This window comes from Chlorocebus sabaeus, chromosome 8 (genome assembly GCF_047675955.1).
Source record: "Chlorocebus sabaeus isolate Y175 chromosome 8, mChlSab1.0.hap1, whole genome shotgun sequence".
In the NCBI taxonomy this organism is placed as follows: Eukaryota; Metazoa; Chordata; class Mammalia; order Primates; family Cercopithecidae; genus Chlorocebus; species Chlorocebus sabaeus.
The window spans coordinates 10,414,856-10,428,253 of NC_132911.1; the positions used below are offsets into that span (position 1 = coordinate 10,414,856).

At 39.7% G+C, this 13,398-nt stretch overlaps 1 protein-coding gene across 1 annotated transcript in view; it reads right to left on the reverse strand.

Annotated features, from left to right (window-relative positions):
* Positions 1-1,606: 1,606 nt before the first annotated feature.
* TNKS (tankyrase) overlaps positions 1,607-13,398 on the reverse strand; it is a 224,016-nt gene continuing 212,224 nt past the window's right edge. Inside the window, exon 27 of the mRNA XM_007961676.3 lies at positions 1,607-7,324. Within this exon, the coding sequence (XP_007959867.3) occupies positions 7,238-7,324 (87 nt within the window). The 3' untranslated portion in view covers positions 1,607-7,237. The remainder of the gene's footprint in view (positions 7,325-13,398) is intronic.

Sequence of the window (13,398 nt, forward strand, 5' to 3'; positions counted from 1 at the left end):
AACATAATCCAAAAACAGTTCTTCAAAACTGGCTACCCAAGCAGCACTCATCCCTTTAATAGGATCTAGTTTTCTAGCAAGTAATTTCCTCCAGAAAATAAACCCAATCCAGCAAGTGATTTACAGCTGCCCCTCCCAACCTCCCCCAATCCCCTACCCACAGTGGTTGATGCTGTAAAAGCAGGGCCTTGGAATACATCTGTGTCATAAACCAACCCAGGCTGTTGAAATTCTAAGCTGCTGTTTTATATTCCACTTGCTTTTTGTGCACAATCCAGATAATTTCTATTTCTATAACCCTTTCTATAACGCCTTATTCCCAAAATTGTCCCCTCTATAATTTCCCTTTCTATAACCAAAAGGCAACACCTGATTCTAATGGCATTCAGAATCTGATTGTTGCGTGAGACACTGACATAAAATCATGTGGTAAAGTCTGTGTTTTCATTCTTGCTTAAACACTGAAACTCCATCTGTGATTGGTGATTGGTACATAGCAACTGGTAATTATTATTATTATTATTATTATTTTTGAGATGGAGTCTTGCTCTGTCGCCCAGGTTGGAGTGCAGTGGCGTGATCTCGGCTCACTGCAAGCTCCACCTCCCGGGTTCACGCCATTCTCCTGCCTCAGCCTCCCAAGTAGCTGGGACTACAGGCGCCGCCACCACGCCCGGCTAATTTTTTGTATTTTTTAGTAGAGACAGGGTTTCACCGTGTTAGCCAGGATGGTCTCGATCTCCTGACCTCGTGATCTGCCTGCCTCAGCCTCCCAAAGTGCTGGAATTACAGGCTTGAGCCACCGCGCCCAGCCATCTGGTATTTAGTCTTATAGTGCAAGGCATTCTGGGATATAACATAACTAATTTAACCACTTCCAGTTTCACTTCCTCACCTGCAAAACACAATTAAAAGGCCAGTTTTGCAAAGTTTTTGGGGTTATTAATGAAAATGCATGTATACAAAGTACTTGGTTCATGTAGGGCCTCAGTGATGGTTATTGTTATTTGCAGGGTTACTAGAGCACTTCCATTTATTTATGTCTCTTTGCCACTCTGACAATCCCTCTGGCAAAAGAAGTTAATGTACAGATAAAATTCTAGTTTCAAATTTGCTATGTAATGGATCCCTAGGCATAGAGAAAGAAGAGGGGAAGAATGGAAAGATTTTCTTAGTCCTCTGCTCCACGCACTGTGCTAGGTAGTTAATACTTACTGTTGTATGAAGTGAGTGTTCTTCCCCTCCCTCTCCCACAAGAGGTGGACAGGGGGTGAGTCTCTGAGCAATCACGTTGTGCAAGGCCTCTGGGCTGCCTTTGGACCTGGCATGAGGTCTGACTCTGAGGTGTCAGCCTGTTTAACAGATATTTCTGAAAGGAACCTGTGTTGTTCCTGCTATCACAGAAGTTATTCAGTAACTCCCATGTGGGCTGAGAGGTGAGAATAAGTCACTTAAAACCCAGGTCTCACGGGAAGATGGAGAGGGAGGGTTGGTATTTGTATTCTGACAGTTTTTTCAGGTCAGTTGTGTTAAGGTTGGTCAGGCAGAAATGAACAAGCAGGGCAAAATGAAAATACTTAAGAGCTAACTGCTATCCACACAAGTGTATTTTAAAAATGGTTTTATTGAATATTAATCAATTACAAGTACAGTGAGCTAGACATTAAGCCAAAGCACAATTGCAGGTTAAATATAATCACAAAGATGTCTTAAATAGAAACCCGCCAGGCAGGCAGGTTACGTTCCTTGATGCCTTCCTTTGGAAAGAAGTGGAGGGGGAGGGAAAAAGGACTTCTATTTCAGGTGACAAGACGATGATGACCAGAGGAGTTTAACATGCTGTAGGTGATTTTCCATGACCAAATCTGTTGGAATGCCAGATTTAGAAAACCAAACAATGAAAAAAACCAGCACGCTCAGTTACATTTGAGTTTCAAATAACGAATGCTTGTATCGTAAATATACGCCAAATATTGCATGAAACATTCTTAAGCGAAATTGTTTCTCTGAAATTCAAACTTAACTGGGCATCTTGTACATCTGACAATCCTACAAATAGATAAATGCAAAAAAGAGAGGAGGGGGGTTGGAACCCCTGCCACTGGTGGGTCACACAGAGACTAAAAATAAAAACAACGCCAATAATGAACCAAAGAGTTACTACACTGGTTACTTACACAGACTAACATCACAATGAGAAAATACAATTACTACTCCGAGTGCTGTTGCTGGGCAACACTCCGCATTTCCTCAAAGCTGGTTTTGTAAATGTTTTGAGAAACCTTGATAAAAGTACCTTTTTAGTTTGTAGGTATCAAAGACAAATATTACTACTACAAAGATAAGATGAGCTTGAAACCATGGGAGCAGAAGCAGGTGTTATATGCACATGAAGAGTTTAAATGTTTGGTGTCATGGAGACAATGTTTACACAGTCAAGGTCATCTTCTAGGTCTAGGCTATTGGCCTCAAAGATCTGTGTTCTTTCCTCACTTTGACTGCGCTTTCTAGCCTTTCATCCTGAACTTTGGGAGGGGTGCACGGGTGTGTGAGGGACACCCCACTACCAGGGTTCAACTGCATTTCTCTGCAAACCTCTGAATCAACACAAGGGCTTTCAGGGCTGCCTGCAGAAATGGGTAGACTGATAAAAAAGAAATCACAGAACAATCTGAATTCTGGAACGTGAGAGAAACCTCTCTGAAAGGATGGGTGGTAGGGCAGGTGCGAAGATGTGACGTGTAAAGCAAAAAAGAATGTGAAAGAAGGAAAAGCAGAAATGCAATCTACAGTGCGAATGTTATTTCAGAGGAGGCAGAACTCTCTGGCAATGTATACAACTGGTCATACTACGACCATATTTGGCCGTACAAAGTATATAAAAATCTTTAGCTTCCTCTAGGTTTTCACTTTAGTATAACCATAGTTTACATTTTAAAACAATTAAAAAACACAGCTTGCATATCACTCATATTCTACAATGTATCACAGCGGTTGTTGTATCCCCACATACACAATTGAATAGGCTTTGAAATCTTTCCAGCACTTCTCCAAACCAGAAATCTGGTAGCTGAGGAATTTCCGATATGGAGAAATTGAAATGGATTAATTTTAATCAGCTCCATTGCATGTAAGGGAATATTACTTATGAAATATACCATCATAAAACAAGATGAACAGGTATGAAACACATGGAGACATGGCCGACTCACTGACACACCTTTCAAACACTAAGAAATGGGACTACAATGTTTTATTTATTAAAATATAAAAGGTTAAAAAGTTTCTGCCATAATTAAGGCTTTCTAGAGGAGAAAAATTTAACTGTCTCTTAATAGCAGAATGCACACGTTGCTGAAGAAGTCTCATGTTTTAGAGTAGTATTTTTTTAATGCATTTCCTTTTCATATGCTACATGTGTACAATAGCTCAAACATCACTTTCACAATTACTTTCTTTTCACTTCTCTGTCACTGATCTGACACTAAACAAATTTAACTTTACTCTTTAAATAAATTTCTGACATGAAATCCTAATGTCAGTTGTGAATACCTGCCAAATTAGTAAGGTCTATAGCTTTATGTGAGATAATTAGTCCAACAGAAAACACAGTAAGAAGGCTATTTGTCACAGATATCACACAAATGGGATTCGGACACAATTGGGGGAAAGGTGCTTGAAAATACACACCACTTCTGTTTGCAAGGCCATTTACAGGAATCCAGATAGTGCACATTTAAAAAGGCGGGGGTGGGGACAATGCCCAATAACCCTTCGTGCGATTGGGAGAGACACTGAAACAGAGAAAACCTAGAAAACGTATTGCATTCTAATGCCGTTCTCCAGCATAAATCACATTTTTATTTCATTTTTTGTAAAATGGATACAATAATAGAACGTTAACCTACATTACTTTATTTGCTTGCCATATTCAGGCATTTCTCTGTATATTTCAATGCACTTTGCTATTTTGAGAGCAAAGGGAACTCAGTCTAGCCACTAAATCAAGCTCAAAGGAGTATAAGGATGCTATTTCATGAAAACATCCTAATGTTGATTCTACTTATGCTGCTTGAAAAGCTAGAAATTCCAAACTCCAAGAAGGAAAAGGAAAGCAAGAATCCTGGTTGCACTGCTGTTATTTTGCATAGAATCAAAACTCTGGGTTCCATGCTGTCATTTGTTAACAAAGCGGCAGAGTGTTCTGAGAACAAAGCGCATGAGGCCTATTACCCATTCCTGGTTGCGATACAAAAACTAAGAGGTATCTGGTCTCCTTTTTTTAAGACCCAAGATGAGGGAGGAGAAAATGAATGGAGTCAAAGGTCATTGCTGGAGCTCATTTTAATTCCAGACTAGTAATTCAGGGAACAGGGAAGGAGGTCAAATACAGGGAGAAAATTTCAGGACCAGGGCACTTAATTTATGCCTGAGTCAAGTATCCAGTTGGCCAACAACAGGTAAACTGGCACCATCAGGTCTGCAGAAGCCCTTTACTTTTGGAACTTGGGTAAAGCTGGTGGAGACGTTCAGATTCTTTCTTCCATGTGGTCAGGGAAACAGAGGGGCCATTTTGGGGTAGGCCTAATTGGATGATCCTAACTTGCTAGTATTTCTATATAGTACATATTCAAAAAATAAAAGACTTCGGCCTAATTTAATGCCATGCTTTTATATTGGAAAGGGTTCTTCATACAGCTACAGATGAAAATCCCAAATGTAATCAACTTTTGCTAACTTTTGAGTGCACTCATGATGACCTTTGGTTTTCAAGTTCTGAAAAAAATGTATTTGGCTCCTGTGATATATCCATTAACCCACTCTCTTAAGCAGATGAGTAACATATGCACACTCTTTCAAGAATTACTATATACTTGAATCATTATAAGACAAGAAGCACCGCAAATGTCTTCCTTACACAGTACCTTCACTTGCCACACAGAACATGAGACATAGAACACTGGCAGTTTAAATATTGAACCACAGTTTAACTTCTCAAGTGTAAGGACCAAGATGAAAACTGGCGCATCCATTGATCTAGTTAGTATGATGGAAACAACATACAACCACAGTTAGGTAGTGGTTTATCTTTTTAATGAAGCTATAAAGCTTTCCATATCTATATCAAATTAACTCTTTTACTTAACTAAAAATCACAGCTGTATTTACCATTTTAAACTACGTCTGGGGGAAGGTAAGTAATACACACTTGATAGCTACTGAAAACTACACAGATGGCAATTTCTTCAACCCTTTGTTATAGCAAAAGAGAAGTAAAGAGGGGGAAAAAATCCCTCTTAATGAATATCAACTCTCAAAGCTTCATATGGAATTCCAGTGCTATTAAACAAGTAGCCAAGACACACACACCCAGCTTGGGTCACTGAAACTTCAAAAGAAGCAAAAACTGAGGCAAATTCTTGATTTAATTTTGAGCACCCATGCAAGATTCAGCTACAAAAATTCAAACTAGTCTGGATGCCTAGTTCCAGCACTGGGTTGAAGCCAAAATGAAAGCAAAATGTGTGTATTTTAAGAGTCTATGTCTAGAAGTTTTGCATGTAACCATTTTACTTTGCTTCAGGAGATTAAAGGAGGTCACAGCTTAATCACCTTGCATTAAACCCATCGTTTTCAGGGCTTTAAATTGCAATGGCAAGTTAGTGTCACACTGTCTTTCCTGTTCCTCCTCGTGTTTATATTTCTTTTGCTTCAAAGCAGAGTAGATGCACAGTATATCAAGTAAGTAAGTTAGTGCACTCAGTTCATATTCAGTTAAGGTGAAAAGGGCAAGTGTAAGAACTATTTAAGGGATTTTTTTTTTATAAATGTCAATGGCACTTGGTAAATGTTGATGAAAATAAGCAGTAATTTCACAAAGAAAATTGTATGGTATTTCTTTCTCACCTTCACTTAAAAAATAACGGAAAGGGCTTTGGTTTCCATTTTTGTTCTCCTTGTCTAAATACACTAAGAAGTTTGAAGAAATGGTTCAAAAATTTAATGCAAGGATCTTTATGAACTATTTGAAGCATGCCACTCAAAATAAACCCCAAATCTGGAGTAAACAAAAAAGTCCTTGCATTTGTGTGTTATCTATCCACTATTTGGGTCTGAATCCCAGCTTTCTTAACTAAAGAAACAATAAAGTGGTATTTTTGTGACTCTAATGAAGTACAGTATTTCACTGACTTTCGAAATAAGGCAGCTAATTTGGAGGGGGGTACCAATCCCAACAGTACAGATTAAGGGAAGGAAGCATTTACTTTTTGGAGGCATCCCCTGGGTCCACTGGGGCTGCAATGATACAGAACCACATGCTCTTCATCCTCCTTAATGCGGCTCTTCCTTCACAGTCTCCCCAGTTTTTTCACCTCAGAACTCAAGCCCGTGTCAGCCTGCATCCCCAGTACGGTCCCGAAGACCTCTGTGGCAGGCTTGTATTGGACAAAGCAAGTGGCCTTCTCCGGCTCTGACTTCTCTGAATTTAGGAGTTCCTAAGTCAGGTTGGTGTTTGTACCCTTCCCTTGTAAGATAGGCCGATTCATAAAAGGATACTAAAACTTGATGTTTTTTCCTTTTCATCTCAATTTACGTTAATGAGATGTGCAGCTACAGAGAAAAATGAAAAAAATTTAAAAGTGGAAACGGAATCTTGCTCAGCCAGAAGCTTGGGTTGCATTGCCAATGATTTTGTCAGCGTGACTCTGTGCAAAATATCCTCAAGAAGGCTCTGGCTCATTTTCAAAGTAACCAAAAAAACCCACAAAAACCAAAAAACAAACAAACAATAGCCAATGATGCATGTCTGGCAAATCAGAAATAAGCCTGTCGCCTGTCATATGTGTATACTTGTTATATACACGTGTCATGCATAACAAAACAAACGTAGTGTGTGAATCGTGAACATCTGAAAAAGCATTGGTTATGTTTTATTTCCCATTTCCAAGTCTAGATCGAAGTGACCTTGTTTTAGAAATGGATAACTGCAATGAAAATGAGCCTGAGATATGGTAAAAGGCCGCCCCTGTAAACATTTCCTCAAAGGGAACAGTAGCAGTTGAGTATGTATCAGTTACTCATACTATTCATCACTATATCAATGCTTTATGAAAGACAAACAGCTCATTTCTAGGCTGTCAGGGACTTCTAGAATATTGATGTTGTTGTTAGAAACAATCCTCTGTACTGCAGTCCCAGGCTGAAATCTGATCCGGCCTTCACCAGCAGGCATTCACTAGGTCTTCTGCTCTGCGGCTGTTGCAGTCTGGGAAGGGGCCTCTGGCTTCATGATCTGGTAAGTGATGAGATACTCTGGGTATGCCTAGGAAGGACAAGAAGAAAAACAGATCACCCTTCTAGTAGGCACAATATTAAAGCCTTACTGAATGTGGAAGCCTCAAAGGTTGTTAATCGTGACCAATATTCTATATAGACTCAGTAACAGGCACCTGAACAATTTGGAGGTTCACCTACTTAACTGTATATAAATGTGTATAAACCCTACAATCTAGAAAACTGAATGTTACTTCTACTTTGAATACTGTAAATTAAACTCCATTCATCCCTTATTAGAGAGCCATGGGGCATAAGTAGGGAAACTGAGCCCAAGGCAGCACTAATATCTTTCTTTTTCACCTCACAGCATTAGTGCTGTCACACAGTGTGTGTTCAATAAAATCTTGCTAAATGAAAGAAAAATTTTGCCAAATCAAATCCAAATTTAATCACAGAAGATGACGTAACCCACTGAGCTAGAAGGAATACAGGTGAGATGTACTGAGTCACCAATAACCTAGAAACAACAGTTTGGGAACAATTTTTAAAAACTGACTACTCAAAGGCATCATTTACAGGAAAGATAAGGGCTCCCATTTAGACTGGACTCCTTCATATTCTCTTTCTGTTTTTCTTGCAATCAGTAAAACACGAGGCTGTGTCTGGAATGGGAAGAGCACTTCTTGGTGGGAGCAGGAAAAAGGAGGCTGATCAGAGGAAGCTGCTGAAAGCCTCAACCAGGAATCGCCGTGAAGGCAGCAATCTGGAAGGAAAGGTAGGACACCCCCCCTTAGTGAGCAGACTACATAGAATTCTTCAGCCCTAACTATCGCATGATGATGAAGCTAGACTCAGTCGTTCAGGATGGTCTGTGACTAAAAAAAAAACTCTTGGGTGAGCAAAGTGTTTTGGGGACCAAAAATAGTTTGTTCAATGCTGACCAACAAATTGCTTGCATATAGATACAGGATAAGATAACAAAAGGAATGAAGGACAAGTAAAAACTGAACTTTAATATTTAAAATGTAGAAATAAACATGTGATAGATTTACTAAATAATTTGTAGCTATACCCCTTGACTTGGGAGACAGAAACATACAGCAGACACATACAGCCGTGCCTCAGCTCTCCTCATCTGTAACTATTAAGATATAATATTAGGATTATATCCTAACATTCAAAATTAAATATTTTATATTTAATAATATTAGGATTTTTGTGAGATAATATTTAATATTAATGTTAGGCCGAGTGCGATGGCTCATGCCTGTAATCCCAGCACTTTGGGAGACTGAGGTGGGTGGATCACGAGGTCAGGAGATTGAGACTATCCTGGCTAACATGGTGAAATCCTGTCTCTACTAAAAATATAAAAAACTAGCCGGGCGCGGTGGCGGGCGCCTGTAGTCCCAGCTACTCGGGAGGCTGAGGCAGGAGAATGGCGTGAACCCGGGAGGCGGAGCTTGCAGTGAGCAGAGATCGCGCCACCGCACTCCAGCCTGGGCGACAGCAAGCGAGACTCTGTCTCAAAACAAAAAAAATTAATGTTCATGTTAATATTATAATTTTTGTGAAATATTTAATATTAATGTTTAATAGGATGTTTGTGAGATAAATTTAATATTAGTGTTAACATTTAGTAATATTAGGATTTTTGTGAGAACTAAATACAAAAGTCTTAGAAGAGGTCTGATAGTAAGGATCTATTATTGTTATTCTTTTTATCAGTATTATTCATTAGAGAGTACTCCCTCCTAAAAGGTCTCAGCAAGGACTTTAAAAAGAACAAAAAATATTAATATATTAAGTTCTGTCTATATATATATAAGGAATCATTCATAATTTTAGTACATTTGGTGGGAAGAAACCAAGATTGAGAATCTCTCCTGACTTTCCAATCTGAAGTCTCAGTAACCAGTTTGTACTTTTATTTCTGTGAGAATATTATAGTTTCCCACAAAATAAACTATTTGTAGTTTTTTCTTTTTTTTTTTTTTTTTTTTGAGACGAGTCTCGCTCTGTCACCCAGGCTGGAGTGCAGTGGCGCGATCTCGGCTCACTGCAAGCTCCGCCTCCCGGGTTCACACCATTCTCCTGCCTCAGCCTCCCGAGTAGCCGGGACCACAGGCGCCCGTCACCACGCCTGGCTTTTTTTTTTTGTATTTTTAGTAGAGACGGGGTTTCATCGTGTTAGCTAGGATAGAACACTGGTGTGAGACGTGGACCCTGCTGTGAAGGAACTTACCATGCAGACAGACAAAAACAGGAGAAAGGTAAAAAGAACACAGGCTGGCAAATGCTGAGTGTCAAAAGTGAGTGGACACCCACTCCTACTTCCTTTTGTCCCAGTGAAGTTTAATCTCTGTAATACTTTCTATGACACATTATTTTACTTGCGGAAAACTTGTTGAAGCAAAGGAGTCAACAGTGCCAGTGTCTGCATTTAGGTAGCTCATGATTTACAGTCATCCCTGACACACATCCATTTTAGTCAGGCAGATTCTAAGATTCTAATGGCATGAATTACTTAGAGGTCCTTATCTAAGTGCTCCCAGTTCCTAATGATTAGGCTACCGAATTGTTTCTGTGTGCCCTTTAAGATACTAATTAATCACATCACAGTCCAGAGGATTAAAGGCAAGGGAATTACTAAACTGCACAACTAGAAGGGCCTAAGATGGACCAAAACCCATCATTTTCTGTCAAGTCACTTTAAATCCATGCTGGTTATACAAGCATAGTGTGTGTGTATGTGTGTATGTATGTGTTTAATACAAAACCACTTTTGCTAACTCATTTTCTGAAATTTCTTAATCCAAATCCCTAACACTAAAATTTAAATTCAAATGCTCTCAGTTTATGTCTCATAGAGGTGAGGAAGGGACCGTCATGCTCTCTTGAATGATTCTGTATGTTTGGAAACCATTTTAGAAATCATTCTCTTCTATAGTCTTTTCTTCTCTGGCTAATTCTGCCTTCTTCACATCAGTTCAGTAATGTAGGTGAAATCTCTGGAGCAGAGAACACCTCCCCTTCATGTCTAATGTGAAGTTTAAAGTACAACATATACAAATACCACTGATATCTTAAGTCCAATCATATGTTATAATCAGAGCCTTTTTTCTTTCCAAGTACAGTTCAGTTAACCTTCAATGTGTCTTTTCAATCTTCAAGAAAGAAACAGTCTCACCAATAACAAATACTACTACTCAAATCAATCCTCAATCAAAAACACATCAAACATTTGTGTGTTTTTGAAAGTGTTAAACGTTAAGAGTGCAAGATGATTTAGAGTATGACTAAGGAGAATGAAATAAAAGTTAGCAAAGGAAAACTTCCCTATAAAATCAGCAAAAACTGCTCGAGAAAGTAATTAGTAGATTAGAGTTAACATGATCCATGTGCACAAGTATACCTGAATACGGAAGCGCAATTATCCTCTCCTGAAATAAAATAAAGGCTGAGTGCATTTCATTATTCAAGCTTTCTTTCTTTCAAATAAGTTTTGTACTAATCACTCTCTAAAATTATTTCATGAGAGACTCTGACTAAATTATCAAGTCAAATTTTACCTGGGAGATGGTTAATCAGTAAATTTCAGAAAAGTAAACTTATACATCTTCTAAGTATTCCTTATTATTTCTTTGTACCCAACTATGAAAGAAATATTTACTACTACAGATAACTTATATTTAAAATACATGGTAAAGAGAACTGAAACCACTCATTAATGCCCAGTGATAACCATCTTATGTTGTGGGTGAATCAGAGACAACTTATAGTATATTTAAAATATATGCTAAAGAGAACTGAAACCACTCATTATCACCCAGTGATAACCATATTCTTATGTTGTGGGTGAATAAATCACTCATTAATACCTGGTGATAACCATATTCTTATGTTGTGGGTGAATCTATGTTTGGTATATATTACGTAAATGTTAAAAAATACCAGACATGAATATATTAAAATTTATTTAATAATTCTACTTTTGTTGAATATTTAGGTTGTTTAAATTTATTATGATAATCAAGACAGTGACAACTATCCATATATTCATGTATATAGTGTGTGTGACTATCACTAATTATTCCAATACAAATTTCTAGAAGTATAATTACTGAATAAAAGTTAAAAAAAGCATCTTCTCTAGAAGTTTAAGGTTTATGATTTAAACAGAAAAACATGACAAATTTATTCCTTCCTTTTTAAAACTTTTTATTTGGAAACAGCTGCCAACTTACAACTAAGTTGCAAAAATTAAAATGGTACCAAAAACAGCAGCTACATAACCTTACCCAGATCTACCTTTGGGAAGGTTTTATTTATCTCATTTATCATTTGCACCTTCCCTATCTCTGTAGACTAGATACACCCACACCCACACATACACACTCCTGCACACATACATAAACACACATGCATTTCCCCTGAAACTTTTACAAGTTACATACATTATCATGGTCCTTTATCCCTAAATATGCCAGTATATACTTTCTAAGCATAGAGATATTGCCTTACGTAAGTACAGAATCAACCTTATAATTTTACATTGATATAATCCTTTTATTTAATATCCATATTCCAATTCTGTCAGTTGATCTAATAATGTACTTTCTCTTCCAATATTGGCTGCAGTCTGGGGGCAGAAAGATAACTTCGTTTTCATGTCTCTTAGGCCTCATGTCATCTGGGAAGTTAGCACAGCCTTTCTCTGTCTTTTAACACTTTTGAAGGATACAATCTTTCCACATTAAAAAAAGTAAAACATTCCTCATTTTGATTAGAGTTATATCACGTATTTTTGGCTGGAATGCTGCAAAGTATCCACCTAGAGAGACAATATAAGCCTATCTGTCCCTTACCGGTGATGTTGATTTTGATTATCTGGTCAAGGCACTGTCCCCTTTCTCCAACATATAATGACTACTCCCCCTGCCCCCTTTGAAAGTAAGTTTGTAGTAAGAAAATCATGCAAATATTCTTCTCCTTAGTGGAATAATCCCCATATTTAGCATCCATTAATAATTCCTGCCTGGTCTAATAATGGGTACATGATGAGTCCCATGTCATCCCTCCCTCTCTCCTTCCCTGTTTCTCCCTCCTTCCCCCCTCCCCTTCCATCCCTCTTTCTCCCTCCCCCATCCCCCTGCCTCTCCCTTCTTCCCATCCCTTCTTCCCTCCCCCCTCTTTCTCCCTCCATCCCTCTCACTCCCACTTTCCCTCCCTTTCTACCCTTCTCCCCCTCTGCCTCCCTGTACCTCTTTCTCCCCTCTCTCTTGCTCTCCCTCCCTCCACCTCTTTCCCTCACTGCATGCTCCTCACTCATTCCCTCGTCCCTCTCCCCCACCCTCTCTGTTCTCCCTCCCTCTCTTTCCCTCCGTCTCCCTTCCTTCCATCTCTCCCTACATTCCTCCCTCTCTCACTCCCACCCTTCCTCTCGTTCTCCCTCCCTTCCTTCCCCTCTCCCTTCATCCCTCTCTCCCTCCCTTCCTTCCCCTCTCTCCCGCTTCCTTCCCCTCTCCCTTCATCCCTCTCTCCCTCCTGTCCTTTCTCTCCCTCCCTTCCTCTTTCTCTAGCCCTCCCTCCCTTCCCCTCTCTCTCTCCCTTCCTCCCTCTCTCAATTCCTTCCTCCCCCTCCTTCTCCCTCCATTCCTCCCTCTCTATCCCTCCTTCCCTCCCTCTCTCCCTTTTCTCTCCCTCCCTCTTCTCTCCCTCCCTCCATTTTTCTCTTTGTCCCTCCCCGTTCCCTCCCTTCTCTTTCTTCCTCCCTCCCCTTCCCTTCCTCCCCACCTTCCTTTTTCTCTCTCTTTCCTCTATTCCCCCTCCATTCCTCCCTTTCTCTGTCCCTCCCTGCCCTTCTCTTTCCATCTTCCTCTCTCTCCCTCCCTTCCTTCTCTCCCTCCCTCCCTTCTCTCTCTTCCTTCCTCCCTCAACCCCTTCCTCCCTTTCTCCCTCCATTCCTCCCTCTTTATCTGTTCCTCCCTCCTTCCCCCTCCCCCTGTCTTCCTTTCTCTCCCATCCTTCCTTCCCCTCTCCCTCCTTTTATTCCTCTCTCCCTCCCTTCCTTTCCCTCCCTTTATTCGTCTCTCTCCCTGTCTGCGTTCCTCTCTCTCA